Raw genomic sequence first — 26,905 nt, 5'->3', positions numbered from 1 at the left:
TCCGCCCACAGTTAAGATGGCGGCGGCAGCAGGGCATATGCGGGGGCTGCTCCGGGTCCCCCCGGGTTTGCGCTGCGGCTTCTGCCGGGCTCGCTCCGCCGCCGCCTGCCCCCCGGCCGGGCAGGTCCGCCAGGCCTTTCTCCGCTTTTTCCAGGAGCAGCACGGACACCGGCTGGTGCCCTCGGCCCCCGTGCGGCCCCGCGGGGACCCCGGGCTCCTCTTCGTCAACGCGGGCATGAACCAGGTGGGGCGGGTCCCGAGCCTGCAGACAGGCGGCTCCAGGGGCTGACGCGGCCCCCACCCTGGGTTCCCGGCTGTAGCTGCTGCGCCGTACCCGAGCCCCGGGGCTGCCTGACACTGGCCAGAGCCGCGGTCATCTCGCAACCGCATCTTCGCTGCCGGGGGAGCTCTTAGCAGCCCCAGAGCTGTAGTCCCTGGTGTCCGTTCCCCCCCAAGCACCTGGCTGATGAGTGGTGTGGCCAGCCACAAGAGCTGGTGTAGTTACTCATCCTTAGCTATCAGAGGGGTAGCTGTGTTGGTCTGTACCCACAAAAACAGGGAGGAGTCCACTGGCATCTTAAAGGCTAACAGATTTATTTGGGGATAAGCTTTCATGGGTAAAAAACCCACTTCTTCAGATCTATCCTTAGCTGTGAGGGTGGCATACTGCATCAGGGCAAAGGACTACAGCTGCTTCTCTGGGTAGTACCCATGAATCCATTGTGCATGTAGTTCACCCCATTGCATCTCTCTGTAATAAAAAATAGCATAGCATCTAGGTGCCTCACTGTCATTGTAGGGAACACCCCTGTGAGGCAGGAGAGGGCTGCCCCTGCCTGACTGACTGATTTATTCAGGGTCTCACACACAGTCTGTGTCTGAGCTGGGAATTGAATCCAGGTCTCTTGGATCCCAGTTCAGTGCCTGGATCACTAGCCTATCCTTAAGTTTGTCTGCCATGGGGACCAGTGCAATATGTAGCGCTTAGTCTCCCATTAGAGTTGAAAATTTTGCTTCTCAATGCCTTTTGAAGTTTTCCACCTTGGACTGAAAATGAAACCTTTGGAATGTTTTCCACAAACATGGAATGTGTTTGGGAGGGGGCCTGTGGGAGACTCTCAGGTTCAAGTCCCGCTCTGCCTTGATTTAGGATGAAAAACTCTGCTCTCTGAATCAGTGACTTGAATCTGAGTCTCCTATCTTCTATGCCAGTGCACTAACCACACAGCCAAAGAATGTCTCTCAAGCCTTTCTGACATATTTCATGGAAACAGATGCATCTCTGTGAAACTGTATGAACATGGCATGATTTTCTTTGTGTTCCCTTATAGTTCAAGCCCATTTTCCTGGGCACAGCACATCCCCGAAGTGAACTGGCACAGTACCAGCGTGTGGTGAACAGCCAGAAATGTGTTCGCGCTGGTGGGAAGCACAATGATTTGGATGATGTGGGCCGAGATGTTTACCACCACACCTTCTTTGAGATGCTGGGGAACTGGTCCTTTGGGGATTACTTCAAAGTGAGATACTAGAGCATGAGCTCCTTAGGGCAGGGATCAGGTTTTGCTGTAAAGTGTCAAGTGCACCCTGTGGCACTGTAAAAAAAATAATTATACCAGACATGTTCTTTCAGCTGCTCTGATGAGCTTGAGATTTTTTTGCTGCAAGTTCCATGATTTAAACCAAAGGTTCCTAATCATAGTCAGCAGAGCACATGCTGTCATTCTGTGGAGAGTGGCTGATTTTCCAACTTCCAAATCACATTAAAAGAAGCTACCAATACATTAAATATTTAGCTAATTCTTCCATGAAAATGGCAATTTGTGTAGTTGTCATAAAAATGGTATGTGATGGCAAATGGAGTGGCAGGTGATGAGGATGGGTGACACCAAATGGGAGGGAAGGATTCCATGAAATAATCTCTGGTTTAAAATATGATCCATATTAGGAAAAGGTTTGCTGACCTCCCGGGTTTAAACAGTGCACCTCCGAAGGGAACCCTGAATTGGATACTTACCTCTAGGACAGGGTTTCTCAAACTGTGGGTTGGGACCCTAGTGGGCCACAACCCCATTTGAATGGGGTTGCCAAGACTGTTGTTGGCCATTGGCCCCAGCAAGTCTAAAGCCCAAGCCCCACTGCCCAGGCAGAAGGTCTTGGCCGTCAGCTTTTGCACCCCCGCCCAGGGCAGCAGGGCTCGGTCTTCAGTCCCCACTCCTAGGGTGTGGATTAATTTTTGTTGTCAGAAGGGAATCATGGTGCAGTGAAGTTTGAGAATCTCTGCTCTAGGAATTAGCCAAAGAAAATGGTGCCAGCTTCAGATGATTTGGGCTAAGAAATGCATGGTTCGTGGAAAGGGCTATGGAATCTGGGACCCAAATTGGGGTAGAGGTTGCAGCCTAATTCCTGGGGAACAGACATCCGCACTTCAAATGTCACCATGACAGTGCTAATGTCCCCCTTGTTGACTTACTCATCAAGATTGTCCCCATTGCAAGAGGGTACAACTCACAGTGCTCCACCTATTGGACAGGCCATCCTGGGATACTCAGGTCACCAGTAGGAAGGTAATAACTTGCCTTACTTAGATACCTGAAGGCCTGCCTTGGTGGCCTAGCCCCTTAACACTCTGTGATATGCTATGGAATGGCAAAGGGAGAGTGCAGCCAAGACTAGCTTCTTGAGTGTATGATTCCCTTTCCTTCTACCCCTGATGCTTAAGTTGGAGTTTCTCACCTGGGTGCTCCTGAATAGCTGTGCTTTGCTTTGTTTTTCCTCACTCCATTCAGGAGGAAGCATGTGGCATGGCATGGGAGCTCCTAACACAGATCTATGAGATCCCAAAAGACCATCTCTACATCACCTATTTTGGAGGAGATGCCTCACTGGGTTTGAGCCCAGATGAGGAAAGCAGGGACATATGGCTCAGCCTAGGGTAAGTGTGTGAGAGAAGTGGGACGGGTGTCATGGGCAGAGATGGGAGATGCAAGTTGACTCACCTGCTCTTTAGCTGTTGGATACAGGTGTGGAAGCGAAAAGGATCCATCGTTTCTTTGACTGTCTTATTTGAGTCCAGTTCAGTTGGATTGTTATGAATTCAGTAGTGGCCCGACAGCCCTGAGATGTCTTACCCCTAGATTGCCACTTCAAATGCAGCTGTGGGTTAGTCCAAGTGATTACTATCTGGCCGGTGTGAAATGAGACCGGTGGTCTCAGTCCTGTCCTTAGTAAAGATGTCCACACAATTCCACTACCACAGTCAATGGTACAGTAGAACCTTAAAGATATGAACACCAGAGTTACGGACTTACTGGACAACAGGGCACCTTCTGGAACCAGAGGTAATCAGGCTGCAATGGAGACACACACACACACACACAAAAGCAAATACTTTACTGCCATGTCCGTGGGCTGCTTTGGGTCCCCCCAGGTTGGCGCTGCAAGATAAGGGGAGGGTCAGGACTGGGCAAGGGGTGGGGCTCAGGGCTTCAGCCCTGTGGGGAGTGCCAGGGCTCCCTTCCCCGCTTCAGCCCTGTGGTGGGTGCCAGAGCTTGGGGCTTTAGCTATGAGGGGAGCACCAGTCTCATCCCCAGCTCTTCTCCTGTAGCTAAAGCCACAAGCCCCAACACACCTCACGGGACTAAAACTGGGAATGGAGCCATGGGGCTGAAGCCCCAAATCCCATGCTTTCCCCAGATCTAAAGGCCTGAGTCCTGGTGCTCCGGAGAAGCCTCCCCCGCTCCCCATGGCTGCAGCCCCAACCCCCGCCCTTCCCGCCACATTGGCCGAAGCCCATAACTTTTGACAGCAGAAGCCTCTTCTGCAGGTGCAGAGATAATATTTTCTTCATTTCGGTTTATTCAAGTAGCTCAGTTCAATGACTATTACATTGATTTCTTAACTTTCAGCTGGGAGTTGAAAAAGCAGGAAAGCTTGTTTTCCTCTTCCAATATACTAAAAATTAGGTATGAGAGGATGAGATATACTAGTTCTAAAATCCTGAACGACATAGTGACCTGAAACAATCAGTTAAATTCACTAACTACAAATAATACTCCCTTTGTTTAGTAAATCAGTTAGTTTTTAAATGAAAAACATTTTGATAAACTTTTTGATACATAACAAAAAAGTATCCAGCACACTTGTTTTCAGTCAAAAAAGTTAAAATGCTGTTTTTGTGCATTAATAATTGAATTTGAACTTCCATCCAAATTGAGTTTGACACAAATCACAAGTAAAAAAATAATTTTCATATTGTATATAAAAAAATGCAATAGGCATCATTTTCTACAATAATAAAGACATTTTTAAATTAAGAATCTGAATATGCATACATTAAGATAGATAGATATACATATATAATATATTGGTTAAATATATGTGCATAAGTATAATGGATCCTCCAGATTAGCCAAAAGAAGCACCGGATATAGCGTAAAGGCTATATTAAGTTGCAGATCAACTTGTTTTAAAGATTACCAACAATGAGAATCAGCCTTTCTTTAGGAAAATAACTTAAAAAGTACAAATGCAAAACAAAATTAAAATTGATGATTTAAGTTTAAATCAAGGTTTTCTACCTGCTGATAAAAATTGAGGATTTAAATCAATCCACCCTACTCCAGGGCAGGGAAGAAGCTTATTGGTGAGAAGTGCTGGTGTGTGTGGGTCGCTTGTACAGGAAGGCAGCAGCACATGTCCTTTGGCCCCATGCCTCTCTCTCTCTAGCCCTATTCAGCACCTTTTCAGATCTTGACCCTTGGAGTTTGCTCCAGTGAAGGAAACTGATCGATTGACCCAGTGGAAGAAGAAGTATCTCCCACATCAGCTTGTGCCAAAGTGAGTCTGTTGGCCAAGTTCAGCAGTGAGCAGGGTGCCCTGTGCTGTGACTCAGTTTGTTTCTGCTCAGTGGCCATTGTTGGCATAGAATGTCATTAATTTAGGAGAAAAGGGTAGGGGGAAGCTAATTCAGCTCCCTATGAGTAGAAGCAAGTTAACCCTATAGAGTTTGGAAGGTGAGATGGCAATACAGTCAGAAGGAGAATTCCCCCAGACTCCTCTCCCTGACCCCTGGTAGCCTGTGGCTCATGTACTCTGAAGGGAACAATCTGCTACCCTAGCCCTGTCAACTCTGCTGCTTTCCTTTTTAGGGTGCCTCCCAGTCATGTGCTTCCTTTCCCACTGAGGGAAAACTTCTGGGAGATGGGTGAGACGGGCCCTTGTGGCCCGTGCACCGAGATCCACTACGATCATGTGGGTGGCGGCAGGCACGCGGCAGGACTGGTGAACCAGGACAGCCCTGATGTGGTGGAGATCTGGAACCTGGTCTTCATGCAATACAGCAGGTACTGAGCTGCTGGGGGCTGCCCCAGAGGCTCATTTCCGTAGTATGAGACTTGTACCTCACTAAAGACATTTATGTTCGAGGAGTCCCTTGTTCCTCGCTAGCAGATGGCAGCATACAGGGCAAGGAGGAGCCTTTCTCTAGCTCCCCACTGCTCTCATTTGGCCTGACCGCTGTCCCCTCTTCCCCTGCTGCTTTTTCCATCTCTGCCTTGTCTCACAGACCTCCCCTGTCCTGCTGCTACTCCTGTTTGTCATGTCCCGGGGGTTGCCCCCTTTTGCTGTGACTCAACAGGTGCAGCTACACCTCTGTGCCCCTTCCTGCATGCTGCCCTGCTGCTTCCATCCCCAGTCTGTGTCCCCTCCCAGCTCCACCAAGATGGATCAGCACTTGGCCTCAGACTAACTTTTGCTTCTCTGGCTTGTGTTTTGGATGGGGGCTGGTGTGTTGCCAGAGAGACTGATGGGAGTCTGCGTCCATTGCCCCAGCACCACGTGGACACGGGGATGGGCCTAGAAAGGCTGGTGACGGTTCTGCAGAGCAAACGCTCCAACTACGACACAGACCTCTTCACCCCCATCCTGGATGCCATCCATAAGGTGATGATCAGCTGCTTGGGGGTCACAGCTGAGCCTAAAGCACTTCCCACACTGTGTGTGTAGAGGTTACTTGCTGAGCATTGAAATGCAGCCCCCTCTGGGTGGGACATAGCAGCTGTCAAACAATACACAGCAATGCTGCACAGCAGCTTAGGACAGGACGTATGTCCAGTTTTGAAGAACAGTGGGAGTTTAGGGAGACAGGAGAGAATTCCCAGGTTGGAATTTAACCAGGACATCAGAGTTGATAACCCATGTTACAAATGGCCTCGGATTTTATTTGCCCCAAGTGGCCAGAGCCTGGGTTTCACGATGCCTCTGACATACATGAGCCCTCGTCTCTCATGTGCCAGATAGGTGTTAGTGGAGTGCACTTGGCATGCAGGGCAGACTGGCATGAGTGTGGAAAGAGAATTGGACACATACCTGGCATTAGGAGACAGGAACCTCCCAGGGGTCAGCCCTGAGAACACCCACCCAGAGCAACATTACGCAGAGTTTATGGCCAAATGCCTTTTGGAGCAGCTATGCCATTCAGAGCTGGGTGCCTCCACTAAAACTTCTCCTTTTCTATCCCCACCGCTCCACAGGGCTGCGGGGGGCCTGGGTACCAGGGCCTGGTGGGGGAGGCCGATGTCGGGTCCGTGAACATGGCCTACCGTGTGGTGGCGGATCACGTGCGCACCCTGTCCGTGTGCATTGCCGACGGCGTGTATCCTGGCATGTCCGGGGCCGAGTAAGGATGCATGATAATGGGGGGAGGGGAGGAGAGTGCAAGCAGCAGTAGAGTGGATGGAGGGAGAGTGGGTGAGTTGAGTGGAGTGAGGTGGAGGTGAGAGAGACTAGAGGGGATACAGGACAGGAGGGGCATGGAGAAACTGGTGTGGTTATGCAGAGTTGGCTCTTTAGGGATCAGATGGAATAAGTGTGAGGTAGGGGAAGCTGGCGTGGGCAGGGCAAGGGGAGCTGGCATTCGGGTTTGTGTGTGGGAATATGGGTGGAGAAGGCAGAGTTGGTTTATGCATGTGGGGAGACCTGGGCAGGATGGGGAGTTGGCTTTGTGTGCAGGGATCTGGGCAAAAAGAGTGAGCTGATTTGGGTAAGGGAATGGGTAGAGAGGAGGGAGCTGGCTTGTGAGTGGGTCATGGAGGGGGATGGGCAAGGAAGGGGAGCTAGTTGGGACTACTCATATGGCTGTCTTAGGAATCCTCCCCGTCTGCAGGCTGGTGCTGCGCCGCATCCTGCGCAGGGCTGTCCGGTTTTGCTTTGAAGTTCTCCATGCTCCGCCTGGGTTCCTGGCCAGCTTGGTTCCTGCCGTGGTGGAAGTTCTGGTAAGTATAAAGGGCTCTTCTTGTGGGGAGGGAGATTTGGTTATCAGCCAGGGTCTCATACAGCCAAATATTTCCCAACTGGAGTAGTTTCTCTTGGCAGTGCTTGCGCCAGAAGACTATACCAGCGGTGATCTCTGAATCTGTGAGATGTTTATCCCAATGACACTCAGCCTTATTTCTGTAGGCTCAGGGCCTGTTGTGATAAACAATACGTTCAGCACAAGCATGATGCGTGAGTGTGAAAGAAGAGAGATGGGCTGCCAGCATAGACACTTCTCTAGCGTGGTGGTTCCCAAACTGGTCTCTAGAAAGCTGGCTGGTCATATGGTGCTTGCTCTCCTCCCTTTTGTTTCTTCCTGCTAAATCCTACGAAAAGAAATTAAAAATACATTGAATATTTTCCTAATGTTACATTTGCACATAAGCATTTGCTGGAGTTGCCACAGAGATGAGATGTCATGCAACAGCGAATGGGAGGAGAGGTGGAATCCATGCAACAGCAAAGGGCTGGAGAGGTGGCTGTGAAACAGTAGCTATTAGTCAAAGTGTGATCCCAATCTAGGAAAATGTATTTGAGGCTGTGCATTGGTGCTGTCTTCCTCCTCTTCCACCAAACAAACACTGCCTTCGTATCAGTGAGGAACCTGCCACCCAGAGTCACAAGGAAGTCCAGAAAGTATCAATTAATTAAGATTTGTTCTGTCTGGGATGCAAGGTGTAAAGTGGTTAGACCAGGGGATTTGGAGGTGGAACAAGTGGTTCTGTTCCTGGCTCTGCTGTTGACAATGTCTGCACGTGAGCAAGTCACTGCCTCGCTCTGTGCCTCAGTTTCCCCAACTATAAAATGGGGGGCTAGAACTTATAGGGAGGTGAGACGCTTCTTTAATACTTGCAGGGTGCTTTGAGAGCCTCAGATGAAGGTGCAGTAGATATGCAGAGGCATCTGACTAGCCCAGACCCATCCCTGAGATGGGGCCATCTGGGAGAGGGCCAGTGCAAAGGATATATTGGGTGGGGCTCAGACTGATCCATGTCCCCAGGTAGGGAGGAGTGGTGGTGTACTGACACTGCATACAGCTGTTTCCTGATGCTCGGTGAAATTTGCTCTGCAGGGAGATGCCTATCCGGAGCTGAGGAAGAATACAGATCAGGTGAGCAGCATGGAATCTGCTGGAGAGAAGCTTTAGTAACACATCATGGGAATCATTACCAGCCTCTTTAGTTATCCCTGACCTCTTGGAAGTGCTGCACTGCAGCCCCTAGCATGCTATCAAAGTGGAGTAGGGGCGGGGGATTCATCTCTTTGGGATGTGGGCGGATGAGTTTGCCATACCCCCAGCATGGCCATGTTCTCAGAGGGAGGGGATGGGGCGCAGATATACAGAGCATGGACACAGATACTGCATGCAGAGTTGGGAACTAGCAGGGGCATGTTGTGGACTCTCCTGTGGGTGCTGACTGTTGATCTTGAAGGGATCTCTCCTATGCCAGGATTGGCTGGTTGGTGCCCAGGGAAGCCCAGTAGCCCCTATGATTACAGAACTAAGGTAAAGCCCAGGCCTTAGATGGGCCATGTGCCCATGAGCCTGGTTCCCCTCCCAGCATAGGAACCCTTTGCCCTTCCAGTGGTAACATCAATATTTATGTAGCTAAAGAGGGAACTAGATGCTTGGGAATCATAAGGGCAGCTGTTTTACAAGCTTCCTCCCTGCCCAGCTCTGCTGATGCCCCTCAGTCCTGACCAGCGGCGTGCACTGCTGTTCTAAGCCTGGGCACCTCATGCAGAATTTTCATTGGCTTGCAAATGTGGATGACCTGCCTGGAGTGCCTTGTTAGCCTGATCTCTGGTCTCTCTCAACAGGCAGCTGCCCCAGGTAACTATTTCCTTGTTGCAAGCAGGGCCAGCTCCAGGCATTAGCAAAAGAAGCAGGTGCTTGGGGTGGCACATCCGGGTCTTCGGCGGCGGGTCCCTCAGTCCCCTTCAGAGCGAAGGACCCGTCACCGAATTGCCACCAAAGAATGAAGTGGTGCAGTAGGGCTGCCGCCGAAGTGCTGACAATCGCGGCTCCCCCCGGCCTCACCGCTTGTGGCGGCAAAAAAGCTGGAGCTGGCTCTGGTTGCAAGCCATGATCCCAGAGCTGAGGTATAGGAGATGGACAGTGATAGCAAATGCAGCAGCCTTCTTTGGCACCCACTCTTCCCATTCCCAGCCATGTGGTGGGCTGGGTTCTGGTGGCTGGGCTGAGCCAAGCAGTGGTAGACCTCACCCACAGGGAAGGAGGCTGAATCTGCTCCGCCTCTTCCTGCAGATTATGAATATTATCAATGACAATGAGGCTGCATTTCTCTCTTCCCTCCTGCGGGGGCGGCGTATCATTGACAGGACTCTGCAGCAGATGGGTCCCTCCAAGCTCTTCCCAGGTGAGTCCCTCCCTGATTCCGCTGGGATGGGAGGGGGAGTGCAGCGGGAGGGGTGGAGGAGCAGCAGCTGGCATCTGCCAGTGGTTAAGGGTGGCTTGGACTCATGTTGCCAGGGTGTCTCAGGCGAGTGCTGGACTGTGTTGGGCCCTTTGGGCTAAGGAGGAGAGAGCTTTGGAAGCAGGCACCCTCCCCACAGCTGGTGGCCTGCTGTTTCTGTCTTTGTGCTGAACGCTGGGCAGTATTAGGCTACAGGTCTACACTGAATGACCCCTCCTTCCCTTCTGCCCCAGACAAAGAATCAGAATTCCTCCCAACTTCCAAATCAGAGCTACGATGGATGCTTGCCTTCCTGCTGCCTTGCCATGGGGCAGTACAGTACCAGCCCCATGCTCTGAGCTGGTACTGCGAAGCAGGTGCTGCTGCTCCATCACTGGCACTCCCCATCTCGCAAACACTTCTGAGAAGACTGCCTCAATGCTTTGCTCACCAGAGCAAACAGGCGCTTGTCACTGCTAAAGGGGCCCGTTTGGTTCGTAGGTGCTGCAGTGACCAGCTGCAAACAAATACAAAGGTAGAACAGCTAACGCAGTACCCACATGGAGGAGCATGTTTGAGTGTGGCTTAACCCTTTCCTGCGTGAGCAGATTTGAACCAACTTCTCGCCACCTACTCACTAATCTGTGTGATTCAGTACTTGGTAGCATAAGGCAATGGTGGAGTTCCAGCTGACACCCTTTCTTGTATGACTCAGGACTGTGTGCTGATACGGCTCACTTTACCTGTGTTTGGAACACCCTGCCACTGTGGTGAGGCCTTCCTGTGGGCACGTGCTCCGCTGAGCTCTTGAGTGTACCTAATGAGACAGCGGCAAGATGCACCACATTGTCCTGCTTATGGGAGCAAATGCTTTCAAACCTATATGGAAACATCTGTTCTCACAGTCCCAAGGGATCTGAGGGTTGGAATCCCTGTGATTTTTAGAGTACTGCTGATGGGATGAAATGGGCAGCCAGTCCTTGTTGGCTGCACAGATTGGGGGGGATTCTGAGTATCTCATTAGGGATGTGAAGACACCCACATACACACCCTACCCCCAGAAAAAGCAAGAGATTCCCTCCATGACCCTGCTGTGTGTTCTCTCCATGGCCACCTAGAGTTTGTGTTCTCATTCTTGTCTCTCTGCAGCGGAGGTGGCCTGGTCTCTCTATGGAAACTTGGGGTTTCCCTTAGATTTGATTGGCTTGATGATTGAAGAAAAGGGGATCCAATTGGACTGGGCAGCTTTGGACCAGCTAGCCCAGGAAGATGCTAAGGTAGGATACAAAACCCTGCCTCCCATGCAAGCCTCCATCCCTGTGGCTAATGCCGTATTCTTTCTGGTCAGGGTTCCCATGTGTACTTTAAATCCACTGCAGGTGTTCTCCATCACTTCTATAGTCCATCAAAATCATGGAATGCCTTTCTCCTCTTGCTCAGGGGTTTGCAGCAGTGTCCCCCAGGGATCTTCACTGGGACCAGTGCTGTTAAAGATACTCATAAATGATCTGGAGAAAGGGGGTAAACGGTGAGGTGGCAAAGCTTGCAGGTGATACGAAATTACTCAAGATAGTTAAGTCCAAAGCAGACTGTAAAGAGTTACAAAAGGATCTCTAACTGGGTGACAGGGCAACAAAATGACGATGAAATGTAATTTTGATAAGTGCTAAGTAATACACATTGGAAAACATAATCCCAACTATACATACAAAATGATGGGGTCTAAATTAGCTGTTAGCACTCAAGAAAGAGACCTTGGAGTCATTGTGGATAGTTCTCCGAAAACATCTACTCAATGTGCAGCAGCAGTCAAAAAAGCGAACAGGATGTTGGGAATCATTGGGAAAGGGATAGGTAATAAGACAGAGAATATCACATTGCCTCTATATAAATCCATGGTAAGCCCACATCTTGAATACTGTGTGCAGTTCTGGTCGCCCCATCTCAAAAAGGATACATTAGAAATAAAAAAGGTAGAGAGAAGGACAGACAAAAATGATTAAGGGGATGGAACAGCTTCCATATGAGGAGAGATTAAAAAGACTGGGACAATTCATCTTAGAAAAGCAATGACTAAGGACAGACATTATAGAGGTCTATAAAATCGTGACTGGTGTGGAGAAAGTGAATAAGGAAGTGTTATTTATCCCGTCACATAACACAAGAAGCAGGGGTAATCCAATTAAATAAATAGGCAGCAGTTTTAAAACAAGCAAAAGGAAGTGCTTCTTCACACAAACCACAGTCATCTTATTGAACTCGTTGCCAGGGGTGTTTTGGATTAAAAAACTGTAACTGGATTCAAAAGGGAATTAGATGAGTCCATGCAGGATAGGTCCATCAGTGGCTCTTAGCCAAGATGGTCAGGCACACAACCCCATGCTCTGGGTATCCTTAGGCCTCCGACTGCCAGATGCTGGGGCTGGACAATGGGGGATGGATCATTTGATTGTCCTGTTCTATTCATTCCTTTTCAAGCATGTGGCAATGGCCTCTGTTGGAAGACAAGATACTGGGCTAGATGGACCATTGGTGTGGGACAGTATGGCCATTCTTGTGACTCCAGCTTGGGTCAGTAGTGACTGAAAACTGTAAGCCCTCTGACAGCTATTTGGCTGGTGACTTTTTCAAGCCAGTTTCTAGTGGACACTTTACAAAAGCCATCATCACAGTGGCGATGAGCTCAGCAGAGAGGGCAAGCACTGAATGAGTGGCGAAGAGTTAACAGAAGTGGAGTTATCCAGGGCAGGAAAGTGGCCCACCGATGGGGCAGCATGCAGGGATTGGGATGCGGTTTGTATTGCCACCCCCCCCCCCCCCCATGTTGTGGATAAATCAAGGCCTTCAGCCTCAGGGGTGTGTATGCAGGACTGCGCTGTGCAGGAAAAGCATACATTAGCTGGTGCTTGTGACTCCCCTGGAGGATGGTGCAGGGCAGTGCAGCAGTGCTGAGTGCCTGGTGGGGGACTCAGGTGTAGTAGCAGCCTGGTATTAATTACCTCCTGGTGCAGCACAGATTTGACTGTGTGTGTTACAGGGATGATCTACTGCCACAAAGTCAAAGGCCACAGCCACTAACCGTGTGGAGCAGGTACTCCTAGGGTGCCCCCAAATCAGGCTTTGTCTTCACACTTGTATAGCAGAAAGCTCGGACCCAGCAGGCAGAACAACTGGAAGGCTCCGGCGTGCGATTGGATGTGCATTCGCTGGCTCAGCTGCAGAGGGATGGCGTGCCTGCTACTGACGACTCGCCAAAATACGCCTACACACTCGGGCAGGACGGGAGATATGGTACGAGCCGAGGCATGGCCCAAAGAGCCTGCATGGGGTGGAGGGAGGGCAGTGTCCAATTCATCGCCTGGGAACCACTTAGGGATGAATCTAACCAGCTAACCTCCATGCCTACAAGGGGAGTTATGATCTCAGGCATGCTGTAGAGTGCCCTGTATGGAATGTGAACTTGCATATTATCTCCCTCCTCAGCCTGTGGCCAAGAGCACGAAGCAGGTCATATGCATGTCCACTGAACACATCCTCACAATATGGTTCTGTGATGGTTGCTGAGCTTGAGAGTTAATTGCTGTTATCCAGCGATGTAGATGAATTGTATTAGGTGTGGGGTTGTTGGAGACGGGGGTTCGGGTTGCTGGCAGTCAGCCTATCTGGAGGAGTGGGGACTGGGATGGTGGGTGCTAGGCATGGTAAACATATCTTAGCTGGGGAGGCCCATGCTGTTAAGGGTTCAGGTGGGTAGGTTCTTTCCTTAAATCTCTAGTTTTTTACATTTGTGGCAGAGTGGGAGGAACACACACCTCGGTACCTGCCATTACAGCAGCTGGCCACTAGATGCCCCTGCTACTTTACATATAGTTTAATGCAGTTTTGGAAGCCTTGGCCCTATTGAAGGAATGTGAAGCTGAGCTGTTGCTGGTCATCAGCTGGACGTTAGTCTCAGGCTCCTGCTGAGAATCCCTGGGCAGGAATCTGAGCTGTAGCCCTTTCCCATTGGGGCTTGGTTAATGAGACACATCATCATGAGACTGACCCTGGCGGTGTTAGGAGTGCGAGTGCACCCCATCCCGACCTGGCCCATTTGCTGAGTCCAGGTCTGCTCTTAATACATGTCCTTTGCCTACATGTTCTGCCTACAGGTCTGCTCTTAATACATGAACATGCCTACGTGTTCAGGTGGTTTGTCAGAGGGCGTTGTCAGAATTAACTCAAGTCCCTCAGGTGTCCCTCACTTGAGTCCTATCCCTACACACGCCCCCTAACTGTAGTTGTGGTGCTTTTCGCTTGAGTCGGCTGCCCATGAGGGGGTATAGACTAAAGCTCCAACGAGCACAAATCATCAGCCACTAACACAACCACCGCATGGTGTGGATGCAAGCTAGCTCCACTCAGGTGCCCCTGGTCCTCCAGTGCCTTCTCACAATTCCCCCGGGTGCCCAGAAAAGACCAACAAGTTCTCCCACACTGGGAAAGAATTCACGGAGCACTTCAGCTTACCATAGCACCAGGAATCAGCAGTCTTAGGGTATGTCTACACTGCAGCTCTAGAGGTGCAGAACTACAGCTGTAGCACCATAGCAGACACTTCCTGCATCGACAGGAGCATTTTTTCCATGGATGTAGTTAATCCGCCTCTGTGAGAGATGGCCATTAAGTCAACAGAAGAATTCTTCCACCAATCTAGCTGCATCTACACCCAGGGTTAGGTCAGTCTAACTATGGCGCAACGATTTCCCCGACCCTGAGCAACTCCTAGGTCGATCTAATTTTGAAGTGTAGACCAGGTCTTAATGCCAGACACTAAGTGTTGCTGCACTCCTCACGCACTGAAGGAGTGCAGCACTGGTGAGCGCTCAGCAACTCCGGTGTTGTTTTGCAATGTAGCTGCTCTCACTCAAGCTAGGCCAACTCGAGAGGAGTCACTCTCAAGTAGATCACTTGAGTTACCTCTGCAGTGAGATGAACCTTAATGTCTCTGGTTCCCTGATGTGAAGAGCTACCTGTCTGTCTCTCAGCCACTTCCGCCGGCGGACTGGAGCTTTCTCGTAGTGTGGACCCAGATGTTCTCAGCTTGCTGGTGGCCCCTAGAGTGCTAGCTGATCACATGGTGCTGGCTCCTTATTTCCCACTGCTACCTCACTGATAAGCTAGAAACCTCCCAGTGCTCTCTTCCTGTTGCTTTTTTGTGACAGTGATTGCCCTAGGTGCCACACAGAGTAGGTGTTCAATATAGCCATGAGTGGGCGAGGTTGCACCTGAAACATTCCCCCTGTTAATATGGGGCCTATACTGTGAAGAAGTTCAAGACTCCCCTCCAGAAACTTTCTCTTCCTTTATAACCACCCCTGACCCTTTGTCCCCTTCTCAGCTGCTGAGGAAGATTGGGGCTTTGCTCTTCATCCCTGCAAGTCAGCTTGCCCCACTGCAGCAGCTCTTTGTGCTTCTGCAAACATCTCTCCTGTGGTGCTCACTTCTCTCTCTCTCACTCTCATTACCTGAAGCAATGTAATTTTTCTGAGCATAGTTTTTTTTCTGGTACTTCAAGAAGGTTGAAGATGAATCAAGTGTGCACACCTCTTGGAAATGGTTTTGAAGCCTAGAGTTAGTGCTTGCACTCAGTGGATTGACACTGCCAGAGTCTCACATGAGTGTGGGTTAGTGGTGATGGAATTTGTTGCTGCTGCCTAGCAGGGACACCATGTAACCCAGGGTCTGTCGTTGGAGACTAAGTAGTTCATCCCCTTTGCTAACCTATCATTGGCGACTGAGTGCTCTATCTCAGCTGGTGCAAGGTGCAGTTTATCCAGTCAGGTTTTAACCTTGTCCCTCTGCCCCTGGCTGGCTACATGTGATTATTGTTTTGCACAGTCACTTCTAACCGCGTCCTCTTGTGGGCTATAGACGCTCAGCATCCAGGGAGCAGCCTAGACTCGTAATTTGGGGATGGAGTACACAGTGTGATCCCATAGCCAAACAGGCCTGTACCACTTATATAAGTAACCACCCAATGCATGACACTAGACTGAGGGATGGGGAGGAGTTGTCAATGCAGTTGAGATTGCAGATGGACAGGTGAGGAAATTCATAGACTTTAAGGTCAGAAAGGACCATTATGATCATCTAGTCTGACCCCCTGCACAATGCAGGCCACAGAATCTTACCCATCCACTTCTATAACAACCCCCTAACCTATGTCTGAGTTATTGACGTCCTCAAATTGTGGTTTGAAGACCCTCAGGCTGCAGAGAATCCTCCAGAAAGTGACCCGTGCCCTATGCTGCAGAGGAAGGCGAAAAACCTCCAGGGCCACTGCCAATCAGCCCTGGAGGAAAATTCCTTCCTGACCCCAAATATGGCGATCAGCTAAACCCTGAGCATGTGGGCAAGACTCACCAGCCAGCACCCAGGAAAGAATTCTCTGCAGTAACTCAGATCCCAACCCATCTAACATCCCATCACAGACCACTGGGCGTTCTTACCTGCTGATAATCAAAGATCAACTGCCAAATTAATTGCCAACATTCCCACATTATGTATGGTGTTAATGGCCTACTAGGTGCAGTAACACCATCTGCTTAATGCACAGGAAAAATGTACATGTCTTGCAGCTGCAGGAGGCTCGTGGTGAATTTCTTGTATTTTGTGCCTGGAGTTTGCATTCAGTAGTGAAGCAGCGACATTAATTAGAGCAGAATGGTGACCCAGATGGCACTTAATCAAATCATGGTTGGGGCTGGCCCCCTGGGGACCCATTGCCTGTTAACAGATTTGGGGGAGTCCTGGGCTTTTGGAGCAGGAGGTACTGAGCTCTGTCCCCTCTGTGGCTGTGAAATCCCATGTGGTCTCAGGAGGCAGCAGAGTGGAAACCGTGAAGTGGTAGGTTTTGTTACAAAATAATCATGAACCTTTCCTTCCTTTTTGTCAGTATCTTGGCTCCAGCTCTCTTCCCAGAGAGTGAAGTGCCTGATTTTATAATACCCTGAATGCTGCCAGGGTTCTGAGATTAACTGAGGCTTCCTCCCGTTGCACAGACTCTGGACTCTGTGTGGGGTGGAAGGGCTCCGGGGTGACCTGGTGGATCAGTCAAAACCCCCTGTGCTTCCAAGGGAAGACAGAGAAGTGGGAGGCTGATGCACATTACTGACTTGTTCTTACCCTTTGCAGCATTTAGCCCGTGCCAGGCCACCGTCTTGATGCTATACAAAGATCAGTCTCTTCAGAAGGTGGTTGGAGCAGGCCAGCACTGCGGAGTCCTCCTGGACAGGACCAGCTTCTATGCAGAACAGGGAGGGCAGGCACATGATCGGGGCTACCTGGTGCGCCTGGGACAACAGGTGAGTCTGCCTGCTACCTGAGACTGGAATTACTACCAGCCCAGGCATGACCTTCCTGAAGCTGTGATCCCTCTGTGCTGTACTAGGCTGCTGGCTGGAGTCCTCAAACTTGTCATCTTCAGGTTCTTCCTCTTCTCTCAGCTGCTTGCTGAGCGGGGCACTAGGTCTGGTCAGTGCTTGCAGTCTGGGAGAAGCCCAGTGACTCAGAGCAGAGATCATTTCAGGGAGCTGACAGGCTCATCTGGCTGTCTCTCTAGCCCTTGTCATTCCATTCCTCTCTCTTTAGCCCCAGTTTGTAGCAGAAAGTGCTGGGGGTGGCAGGAGACCCTTCCTCCTTCACACCCCTTTCCCTCCAACAGGCTGCCTTCTTTCTCAGCTGGGCCAGGAAAATGGAGAAGTTGATCAGTCATCAAAAGGTCCTTGGACTGAGCAACTTCTGCATGGCCAGCCCTAGAGACCTATAAGTGGTGCCCAGCCTGGCGCTCACTCTCTCCCCTTCCCCTTCTCTCTCTCTCAAAGGCACTAGGGAGAATTGTCCAGCGCCATCACCTCCAAAGCATGTTGCTTCAACCTTATAAAGAGGCTCAGAGGGAAGGAAACTGAAGCCTCTTTGGGGAATTCTAATGCAAAAGCAGAATCTACTGTAGTCCTATGGAGTTGAGCTGGATACAGCACCTTAGATTCAGCCATTTAGTGACCTAGCTCCTTTTCCTGCCCCCTCAGCCTTGAGAATCATCTCCATGTCATTGATGCTGCCTGGGAAAACCAGCTGGGATTCCGCTACAGCAGTGGTCCCCAAACTTTTTAGGGTCACACCCCCACCCCCCTTAGTCCTGTCCAGCTCCTGGGAGCCACGTGCAGACAGCGGTAAGGGGGCCAGGGCCAGGATTGGAGCTGCAGCCAGGAGCCTGGGCCACTCCTGGGGGCAGGGCCGGAGTAGAACTGGGAGCGGAGTGGGGGCTGACCTGGGAACCACCCTCCCCCACTCTGAACGTTCCAGGACATGCCCCACATTTTGGGGATCTCTGCTCTACAGAACTCATCAGTGCTACTCCTTCGTAAGCCAAAGGGGGTGCTATTTAGTAACATTAATTACTGTCTGTCCTACCCTTTATCCAGCCCAGTAATCTGAAAGTGTGTGTGAAGTGAGTTAGTGGCTTCAGTCCAGTTCCTAAGGGACAAGTGGCCATGTCTCAGAACATCAGGCTCACAGCTGGCATTGTCTCCCTGCTTGCTGGCAGCCTCAGCAGCGACACGTGGAACCACAGGGCCATAGAGATGGAACTCCTGGGCAGAGCTGAAGCACGCTGGTGGCGAGGATGGGATGGTGTTTGCAGGACGCTTGCCCTGCCTATTCCCATCCTGTACCTGTTCTGGGGATAGATGCGGGATTCCAGTCTCCAGTGAAGTCAGACACCTTTCACGAGCCATTGAACTCCCCTAAAATCCCTGTACTGCCAGGGAGTTGAGCGTCTGTGCTAACCACTCCTCTCTCTCTCTCTCTCTCTCTGCTTGGAGGACGTACTCTTCCCGGTGGAGTCAGTTCAGCTCTCCGGTGGCTACGTGATCCATGAGGTCACAGCCCCCGAGACCCTGCAGGCTGGGGATCAAGTGCTACTCTTTGTGGATGAGGTAAGGACTCACTGCTCTTAACCCTTTCTTGGCCTTGCTGCTGGGGAGTGGTGTGTGGAACTTAGCAACTGAGAGCAAAGAGCTGCCGCTTAACGGTGCTTTTGTCTGTCTCCCATCCTCCTGCGGTTTTGGATTAGGACATTTCTCCTCATGTAATGGTGTGTGGAGGGTGCTCCCTATGGGTCCTGTCTGCCGTCCCCTAAAGGGGGATGGGACCCTGTCCGGCAGAATCTAGCCTAGCACTAGTGTCTTTGCAGTGCTGATCAGACACATGGGAGGAGTCAAGTGGAGTCAGATCTTGAGGAGGGTTCTTGAACTGTCACATCCACCTCATGTGTTTGCAATACCCCATTTGTGCACACACTAATGCTTCTCTTCCCCTGTCCTCCCCTAGCCCCTGTATGATGCAGGGTCCCCACATGGACTCTGTGACACTTAGGATACACCCACACGCTTTCCTCCCCTCTCACTAGTAGAATTGTGAGATCCTCCTGCTTGACCTGCTGCATGTCTGCGGTTTCAGGCTCAGCGGCTGGCCTGTATGGTGAACCACACCGCCACCCATCTGCTGAGCTTTGCGCTCCGCCGTGTCCTAGGAGACCAGACAGAACAGCGAGGGTCCCACATGACTGCTGAGCAGCTGCGATTCGACTTCAGTACCCAGGTGATGGGGATCCCCAAGCACCCCACTCTGGAAGGGTCCCCGAGGGTCTGGGGACCATCCCTTGTCCGTATAAATTGCCCTCTTGATTCCTTTCTCCTGCCTGTGTCCAGGAGAACTAAACACTCGAGTCCCTCGTCTGTTTCAGCCATTTCTGAGTGTCTCCCAGGTGGAGCAGAGGCTGGGCTTTAGCTGTGCTTCACCGTCTCTTGTGATGGGATTGTCCCATATGAGTCAAGCCAGGCTTTGGCTAGAGGAGACAACACGCTCAAATGAATCCCTTGAAGTAACATGAGCCCTGCTCTGACTGGGGCCCAGTGTGACCTCTGGGGGGGAAGGGGTGGGTGGGTTTGGAGGTTCAGAGGATTGGCAAGGGGGTCCTGGGGTGATAGTGATGGGATCTCACAGACTTGGGCTTGCTGACTTGATTATAGTATGTGCTGGAGCATGCTTTAGCGGGCACATGGTGTCAATACCTTAGGCTCTGAGGGCGTCCTTCCTGGGGCAAGGGGAAGGTGTACAAATTGGTTACACAGGCTGTTGGGGGCAGATGAGGAAAGTCAGTGAGTTCATCCTTAGCATGTGGGTAGTGTCTCACTTGAAGGACTTTACTAACATTGTTGGATTGATTCTGGCCTGTTTCACGGAGTGGGGCAGCAGGGAGGGAAGGGTCGTGATGATCACAACCCCCATTTACACACTGGGAAAACCAGGCACAGAGAGGAAGCATTTTATTCAAGATCTGACACGGAGCTGGGAACAGAACCCAGGAGTCCTGGCACTGAGGGTTCCTGCTCTAACACACCACTTCCTCCTTTGTGACACCTGATACTGTGCCCCTCAGGGGATGTTTCTTGATGGTGGATAATCTCCTCTCCCAGGCCCCAGTGACCACGCAGCAGCTGCAGGAAGTAGAAGGTGTGATCCAGGAAGTGGTTGACCAGAATGAAATTGTCTATATGGCGGAAGTCCCCCTGGCACTGGCAAGTGGCATTCAGGGACTCCGGACCATGGATGAGGTACAGTAGGAAGGCATGTAATAAGCCCACAGGCCTCAGCAGAGGGCAGCTCCCAACAAGGGTTATGAGGGTCGTAAGAGACATACACCGATGGACTCCCCTAACCAGGGAATCTCCATCTAGAGCATGAAAAGGAAAGTGCGCTAGAGATGGGTGAATGAAGGTATGTTCCTGGGGGTGCCCAGGCAGCTCAGGTCTGGTGATGTGGAGGCTGCCTGCTACAGGGAGGTGGGCATGGAGCTGCAGTGTGGTCTCACTAATCCACTCTCTCAATTGTTCTTTCTGAACAGCAAACCCTCTGTGTATCAGCCTGTGGGAGGAGCAGTGCTTCTGTCTGCCTCTGGATCTGCTGGGGTCTCTCATTGGGGAGGGGTGCAGCAGCTGTGACCTGAGGCACTGACTGGTTCTGTGACGCCGCATGAATCCTCTTGTTTGTTGCAGCTGACCTTTCTCCTCTCAGGTGTATCCAGATCCGGTGAGGATGGTATCCGTGGGGGTCCCCATAGAAAGTGCACTGATGCCCAACTCTCAGGCTGCGATGCAGACTTCTGTGGAGCTGTGCTGTGGGACGTAAGTGCTCTTCTGTAGTGCCAGAGAGAGCTTTGTGGGGGCAGGGCGCATATTCCTGGCTTGTCTTCGCATCCAGATCCAGAGGCAGGGCTGGACTGAGGGTCTCTAAACAGTCTGTACCTAGACTGCCGGAGGAGGATATGTTGATCAAGACAGAGGGAGCTGAAAGCAAAACCTGGCACCCTGCTGGAAAGCTGATACTGAATCTAGACAATGGGCACACACTGATATTTCTCCTCTGTCCACCTCACAGGCACTTACTGCAGACAGGAGCTGTGCAGGATCTGACCATCACCTCCGAGCGTCAGCTGGTTAAAGGGATCAGTCGCATCATCGCGGTGACTGGGGAGCAAGCCAAGCAGGTGAGACAAGGGAGGCTGAGATTTCCATGGTTTGATGGCACTGAAACTGGGGGTTGCCGTGTGCTCCTCCCCATCCCCCTCCCCAGCTCTGCTGATGCCCCTCAGACCTGGCCTGCGGCAACCTCTTAGCTCCCCATCTTCTCCCTCCCACCTGCAACGTGCAGACAGCTCTGCCACTGCACTTCACCAGTGTTCTGTAGCCCTCTTTCTTTCCATCCTGGGCTCCACATGGCTCTGCCCATGCCCCTCACTCCTGATCTGCAATACCACTTCTGAGATGATAATTCAGCACTGAATAGCAGGAACCCTTTAACCTCTCTTCACAGGTGGGATTTAAACCCAGGCCTCAGATAGGAGTCTAATGGTTTGATCCTCTCTGCCCTAGTTTTAGTTCACATCACAGCAGCTTTTAGCTGCTGACCTCTTGTGCTTATGGGGCTCTGGTCTCATTCTAGCAATTTTTACTTCTTGGCTTTGATCTTTGACTCCTGCTCAGCAGTGATCCTGGCTGGCAAGTCTGCATGCAGAGCAATTGACCTAGTTACTCTGTGCGTGGGAAGCCCCGATGTGCTTGAGCACCGGGAAGTTAGGGACTCGGCATCCCTTGCCATTTCCTCTCATGCAGCAGTACAAGGAGAGTGCACCCATCAGGAAATTACATTTCTCCTTGATGGAACTGCAATCCTTTACCCACCCCAGCAGATCTGTTGCTGTTTGATTTTCCCCTGTGCATTCCTGACAAGTCTCCTCCCGCTGTGGAGGAGTGAAGGGTGCAAGGCACGCTTGCCCTGCTTGCTAGGAGCGCTGACCCAAAGCCGCATGTCAGTGGTTCACATTCACCCACAGGGTGCTGTTGTGTTTGGTGCTGAGGTGAGTGGCTTGCAATCAGGGATGTGCATGTTAATCAGCCCGCGGATGCCAAAGGTGGCACAAAGCCAAGGGAATGTAGCCAGGCTGAGCAGAACACTGTCCCTGCTCTGTGCCAGCAATCCCCTTACACCAGGGGTGGGCAAACTTTTTGGCCCAAGTGACACATCTGGGTGAGAAAATTGCATGCAGGGCCATGAACGTAGGGCTGGAGTTGGGGTGCACGAGGGAGTGCGAGGTGTGGGAGGGGATGCAGTGTGCAGGAAGGAGCTCAGGGCAGGGGGTTGGGGTGCAGCGGGGGTGCAGAGTGCCAGAGGGGTCTCAGGGCAGGGAGCTGGGGTGCAGGAGAGGTTCAGGTGCGGGCTCCAGTCTGACGCCGCTTACCTTGAGCGGCTCTGGGGTGGCAGCAGCACGTAGCGGGGCTAAGGCAGGCTCCCTGCCTGCCCTGGCCGTGCGCTGCTCCTGGAAGTGGCCGGCACCACGTCCGTGGGGGAGGGGAGGCAGAGGGCTCTGCATGCTGCTCTCACCTGTGGGTACCTCCCCCGAAGCTCCCATTGGCCATGGTTCCCCGTTCCTGGCCAATGGGAGCTGCTAGGGACGGTGTCTGCAGGTGAGGGCAAGTGTCTGCTCCCTGCTCCCCCAGGAGCCATAGGGATGTGGTGCCGGCCGCTTCCAGGAGCGACACGGTGCTAGGGCAGGCAGGGAGCTGGCAATCCCGCGGGCTGGATCCAAAGCCCTGATGGGCCAGATCTGGCACGCAGGCCATAGTTTGCCCACCCCTGTCTTATACCCACTACTCTCCAGGGACAAATTCCATGGCTTCCTCCTCAGCTCTGGATGGGCACAGATCCCTGTAGGATTCTGTTTCCTTCCTCCTGGGTGTTAGATGGAGGCACTGCAGGGAGAGGATAGTCCAGGCTGGGAGAGTAAAGGATGTCATCAGGGGAAAAAAAAGTCCTGCTAGTAGAGATCTGTGAGCCCCACCATTTGGGATGTTAACAGTAGACTAGGTAATGCAGGTAGAAAATGCACCACGCAATCCTATACTGGCTCCCAGGTGGATGCGCTAGAAGAGTTAACAGGTCTCCAACCCCAACAGTGCATCTGTTAGTGAAAAACAGCCCAAATGACAGGGCTCAGAGCTTCTCCAGCCAGAGCCCCTGGTGTTGCTGTCACACGTTTAAACGCGCTGTGAAGTGTTTGTTGAAGGACCTGTCCTGTGAGTGGCTCAGTCCCCTACAACTGGCCTGTTTATCAACAGCTATAAAGCTATGGCAAAGATTGTCTTCCAGACCCTCGATATTTCAGACACTCACCCGTTTGTCACTAATAAAACCCCAGAAAAGAGCCACTTGGTGACAGAGCACAAACCATTACAGAACCCACTTTCTAGCTGTCGTTCTCTTGGAAGTTTGAAGGTTTAACGCCTGTGATTTCACCCATTCCCGACCTGCTCTTTCCTGTCCCTGCTGAGTGTGTCTCTCCTGAAGGGCTGTCTCTCTTGCTCTACTAGGCCCGGGAAGTAGGCCAGTCCTTGGCTAAAGAAGTGGACTCGCTCTCTGCGCGGGTGAAACAGGGAAGCTCTTCCCTTCCTGAGGTGCAGAGCCTCTCCAAGGAGGTGGGCCACCTGACTGAAGTGAGTCCTGTGTTCCTTATGCAGAAGTATCCCACTAGGAGTTTGAAATACAAAGTCATGTCTCTCTCCACCACTAGGTTCCACTCTCACCCAGGTCAGCAGCAGCAGAAAGCTGCTACCACCTGATGATCTGTTTGGTGGCTGACATGAAAGGAGTTGGAGAGGTCTCAGTCCACTTCCGAGTGCGTGTATGGCCTGAAATCCTGTGGTCACATGGAACGGGGGAGGGGGTGGCAGCAGGGGGAAAGCTGATCTAGCTTTAGAGATGATGTCCAGATCATTAAACCACTTTCCCCCTTGACACACCCTTAGGGTGTGTGTGGGGGTGTGTTTTTAAGCAGCTGCTTGTTTTCCAGGAGGTCAGCAGCACTGCAATGCCTCAGTGGCAGAGAAGGGAACTGCAGGCCATTCTCAAAGCCCTGCAGAGAGCAGCAAACACAGCAATTAGAAAACTAGAAATCAGACAGGTAAGGACGCAGCAGCAAGATCTCTGGCAGCTTTGCAGCCTGCTGAAGACCACCAGATTGTTCTCCACTGAATGGGCAGATTCTCTCAGCTTGATCTTTCCTTACACAAGAACCACTCTGTTCATCAGAGTGACCTCTCCAAGAAATCAGGTCCCTGGGAATGCGAGGGAAAGGGAGGCAGGCCATTTTCAGCTGTGTAGGAGAAGTTCCATATTGCACTTTTGGTTGCTGATTTGCCTAACCTACACTGCAAGTTGTCCATTTTGGTTTAAATGCTGAAACTAACCTTTCACCAGGGGCAACCTCCCTGCACTGCAAAGATGGAGAAACAACATGTAAGTGCTTTCTCACAACCCCTGCCCCACTGAGAGGCAGGTAGACATTATCCCCAGTGTTACAGGTGGTGACACTGAGACACAGAACTTCAAAATGACTTCCCCAGGCTACAGAGCATTAGCGGCAGAGCAGGGACTGGACTCTGGGACTTCCTCCCACCCAGCCCCTTGCTTATTGTCCTAGCTCATGTGGCATCCGGCAGCAGTCTGTGTCTTGTTCGTTAATCTGATTGTATTGGATGCTCCAGGAATGGTGGCTAGTCATTGAATCTTCTCTGCAGCTAGTTCTGGGAACTGGAGTCTTTTTGGAACTCTAATGCTAACCACTTGATTTCTGCAAAACATATCTGGGAGGTCAGACTGAACTTCCCTCTCCCTTGGGGTGGGGGGGCAGGGCAGGGCACAGCTGAGGTGTGTGGGCAGGGAGTGGCTTCCATATCCTGTTCGGTGGGTAGATAGGGGATTCCAGTCTGCAGGGCTTAGTCTGGCCCCTGCCATGGCGTTTGACAGCTCCCTGCCCCATGACAGCATTCCCTTCCCTGTGACAGGGCTGGATGTCCCCTCCATCTTCCCACATCATGGGTGGTCTCCCACAGTCCCATGTTTCTCCTCCTCCAGGCTGCAGAGAAGGTGCAAGGCCTGTTGGAGAAGCATTCCAACCAGCCAGTCATCATCGATACCATCTCATCCGACTCGCTCTCAGTGAGTGTTTGTGAGTGATCTCTCCATGCAGTTGCCTTGTCCCCTAGCACAGGGGAAGTCAGTAGGGTTGGGCTCTGGAACCTGATGGAGCTGACACAGCTGGATCGGGGCTGGGGCAGGTGAATTGAGGTGCAGGGACTGGCGCAGTGGTTGGAGCAGTTTGGGGGTGAGGTAGCAGAACTGCCAGAGAGCAGAGTAAGCTGAGCTTTTCTACCGAGCAGCACACTGGCCGTGCAGTAACCTCCTCCTCTAGTATTTCATCGGCTTAGTCATCTGCTCAGGAGTCTTCCCCTCCCTTCCTGACACTGCCCCTCCATACCTCTCCTAGATCCTCATGAAGGTGGTAAACCAGTTTTGTGACAAGTCTCCTGGGGCTTCAGTGTTGCTGCTCAGCCCGCAGGCGTCCGGCGAGGTGCTCTGTGCCTGTCAGGTGTCCAAGGTATGCAGGTTCATGCTGCAACTGGGAATCTCTGCCTGCAAAGGGTTAATGGCCCATCTGTATTCTGTTGTGGGGGGAGCTCGTAGCTCAGTGTGTGGCCAGTAACTGCCCTGTTTGCGAGACCAGCCCTGGGCTGCAGCACACACCGTCCAGCAAGGACTATATGGGATTGCCGCTGGCAGCCTGTCAGTGCTGCTGCTTAGTCATCTGGAGGAGTCAATGATGAGATACAGGGGCTCTGGGGAAGCCTGGTGTGGCCCTGGTGCTTCTGGCCTGGAGGAGGAGGAGTCAGGAAAGAGGTCCACCTCTGCCATGGGCAGGGCAGACCACCAGTCCCTACCAGCTCAGGGAGCAAGGACCCCAGGCTGCCTGCGTGCTGAGAGGAGGCCCCGCGTGCCCTCTTGGACCCTTCTTTCCCCATCCAGGCCAAGGTGCCTCCTGGCCTGCAGTCAGGCTAACCTCTCTCCTCATGTCTCTCCCCAGAGTGCCCTGCCCACATTTTCCGCTGCGGACTGGGCCCTGGCTGTCTGTACTCACATGGGAGGCAACGCAGGGGGCTCTGGCATTGTTGCCAAGGGTACTGGAAACACCAAGGACCTTCAGGGGGCCCTGACTGCTGCACTGGAGTTTGCCCGGAGTAGACTGTGAAGTAAGGATGATTCCTTGTTTTGTGGGCTCAGCTGGAGCCAGCAGAGGTGCCAGCCTCCGTCTCAAGGATGTTGCCACAGAGCTGTCCCTTTGCTGCATCACATTTCAGCCTCTGACCAGCCCTGTGTCTTGGGTGGCTTAGCAGCGCCCATTGCTGAACTCTGCTGCTAAGCACTGTGGATCAGGGATATCTGGCTTCCTGCCACCGGGGGTCAACATAGGAATAGGGGCCAGAGTCAGCCGACCATCCTGCCCCATAGGACTGACTGGAGGAAGCAGCTGACTCTGCTTCTAGTCATGGGGATTGTCACAGAAGGAGCCAGTTTTTCTCTGGCTTGCAGGGAGGTTGTGGCTGCTAGAGGGGTGATCCTGTGCCATGGCTGGGAGAGATTTACCGCCATGTGAGCCACACTCACAAGGAAGCTCTGTGGGGGAGAAGGGGAACTGTGCAATGGTATCCTGAAGCTAATAAAGAACTGAGATTGGCTGA

General features: G+C 51.9%; 1 protein-coding gene across 6 annotated transcripts; it reads left to right on the top strand.

Moving 5' to 3' along the window:
- Window positions 1-26,905, top strand: AARS2 (alanyl-tRNA synthetase 2, mitochondrial). 6 transcript variants are annotated; one of them, XR_012655600.1, is made up of 22 exons: window positions 1-244; window positions 1,332-1,520; window positions 2,790-2,935; window positions 5,151-5,345; window positions 5,799-5,943; window positions 6,534-6,679; window positions 7,166-7,274; window positions 8,387-8,425; window positions 9,584-9,695; window positions 10,881-11,008; window positions 12,872-13,022; window positions 16,908-17,077; window positions 18,596-18,709; window positions 19,233-19,373; window positions 20,252-20,389; window positions 20,850-20,959; window positions 21,213-21,321; window positions 23,702-23,824; window positions 24,181-24,291; window positions 25,175-25,328; window positions 25,657-25,767; window positions 26,251-26,905. XR_012655600.1 is itself a non-coding variant. In XM_032770743.2 (22 exons), the coding sequence occupies exons 1-22, from the start codon at window positions 17-19 to the stop codon at window positions 26,413-26,415; spliced, it is 2,964 nt and encodes a 987-aa protein (XP_032626634.1). In that variant the 5' UTR covers window positions 1-16; the 3' UTR covers window positions 26,416-26,905. The 6 variants fall into 6 exon arrangements, 5 of the variants coding, with proteins under 5 accessions (XP_032626634.1, XP_032626635.1, XP_032626636.1 ...); XM_032770743.2 differs by having other exon boundaries at window positions 25,245-25,328; XM_032770744.2 differs by having other exon boundaries at window positions 25,245-25,328; window positions 25,657-25,775.

Source organism: Chelonoidis abingdonii, chromosome 3 (genome assembly GCF_003597395.2).
Source record: "Chelonoidis abingdonii isolate Lonesome George chromosome 3, CheloAbing_2.0, whole genome shotgun sequence".
NCBI classification, from domain to species: Eukaryota; Metazoa; Chordata; order Testudines; family Testudinidae; genus Chelonoidis; species Chelonoidis abingdonii.
Note: the sequence above shows the minus strand (reverse complement) of the source record. Positions and strands in the feature narration are given on the sequence as shown.

Excerpts from the sequence above, each read along its gene's own strand:
- AARS2 (XM_032770743.2), top strand. The coding sequence starts at position 17 with ATGGCGGCGGCAGCAGGGCATATGCGGGGGCTGCTCCGGGTCCCCCCG. Across the intron at positions 5,346-5,798 it reads GTCTTCATGCAATACAGCAG|AGAGACTGATGGGAGTCTGC; the intron begins GTACTGAGCTGC and ends GTGTGTTGCCAG. Across the intron at positions 25,329-25,656 it reads TCTCATCCGACTCGCTCTCA|ATCCTCATGAAGGTGGTAAA; the intron begins GTGAGTGTTTGT and ends TACCTCTCCTAG.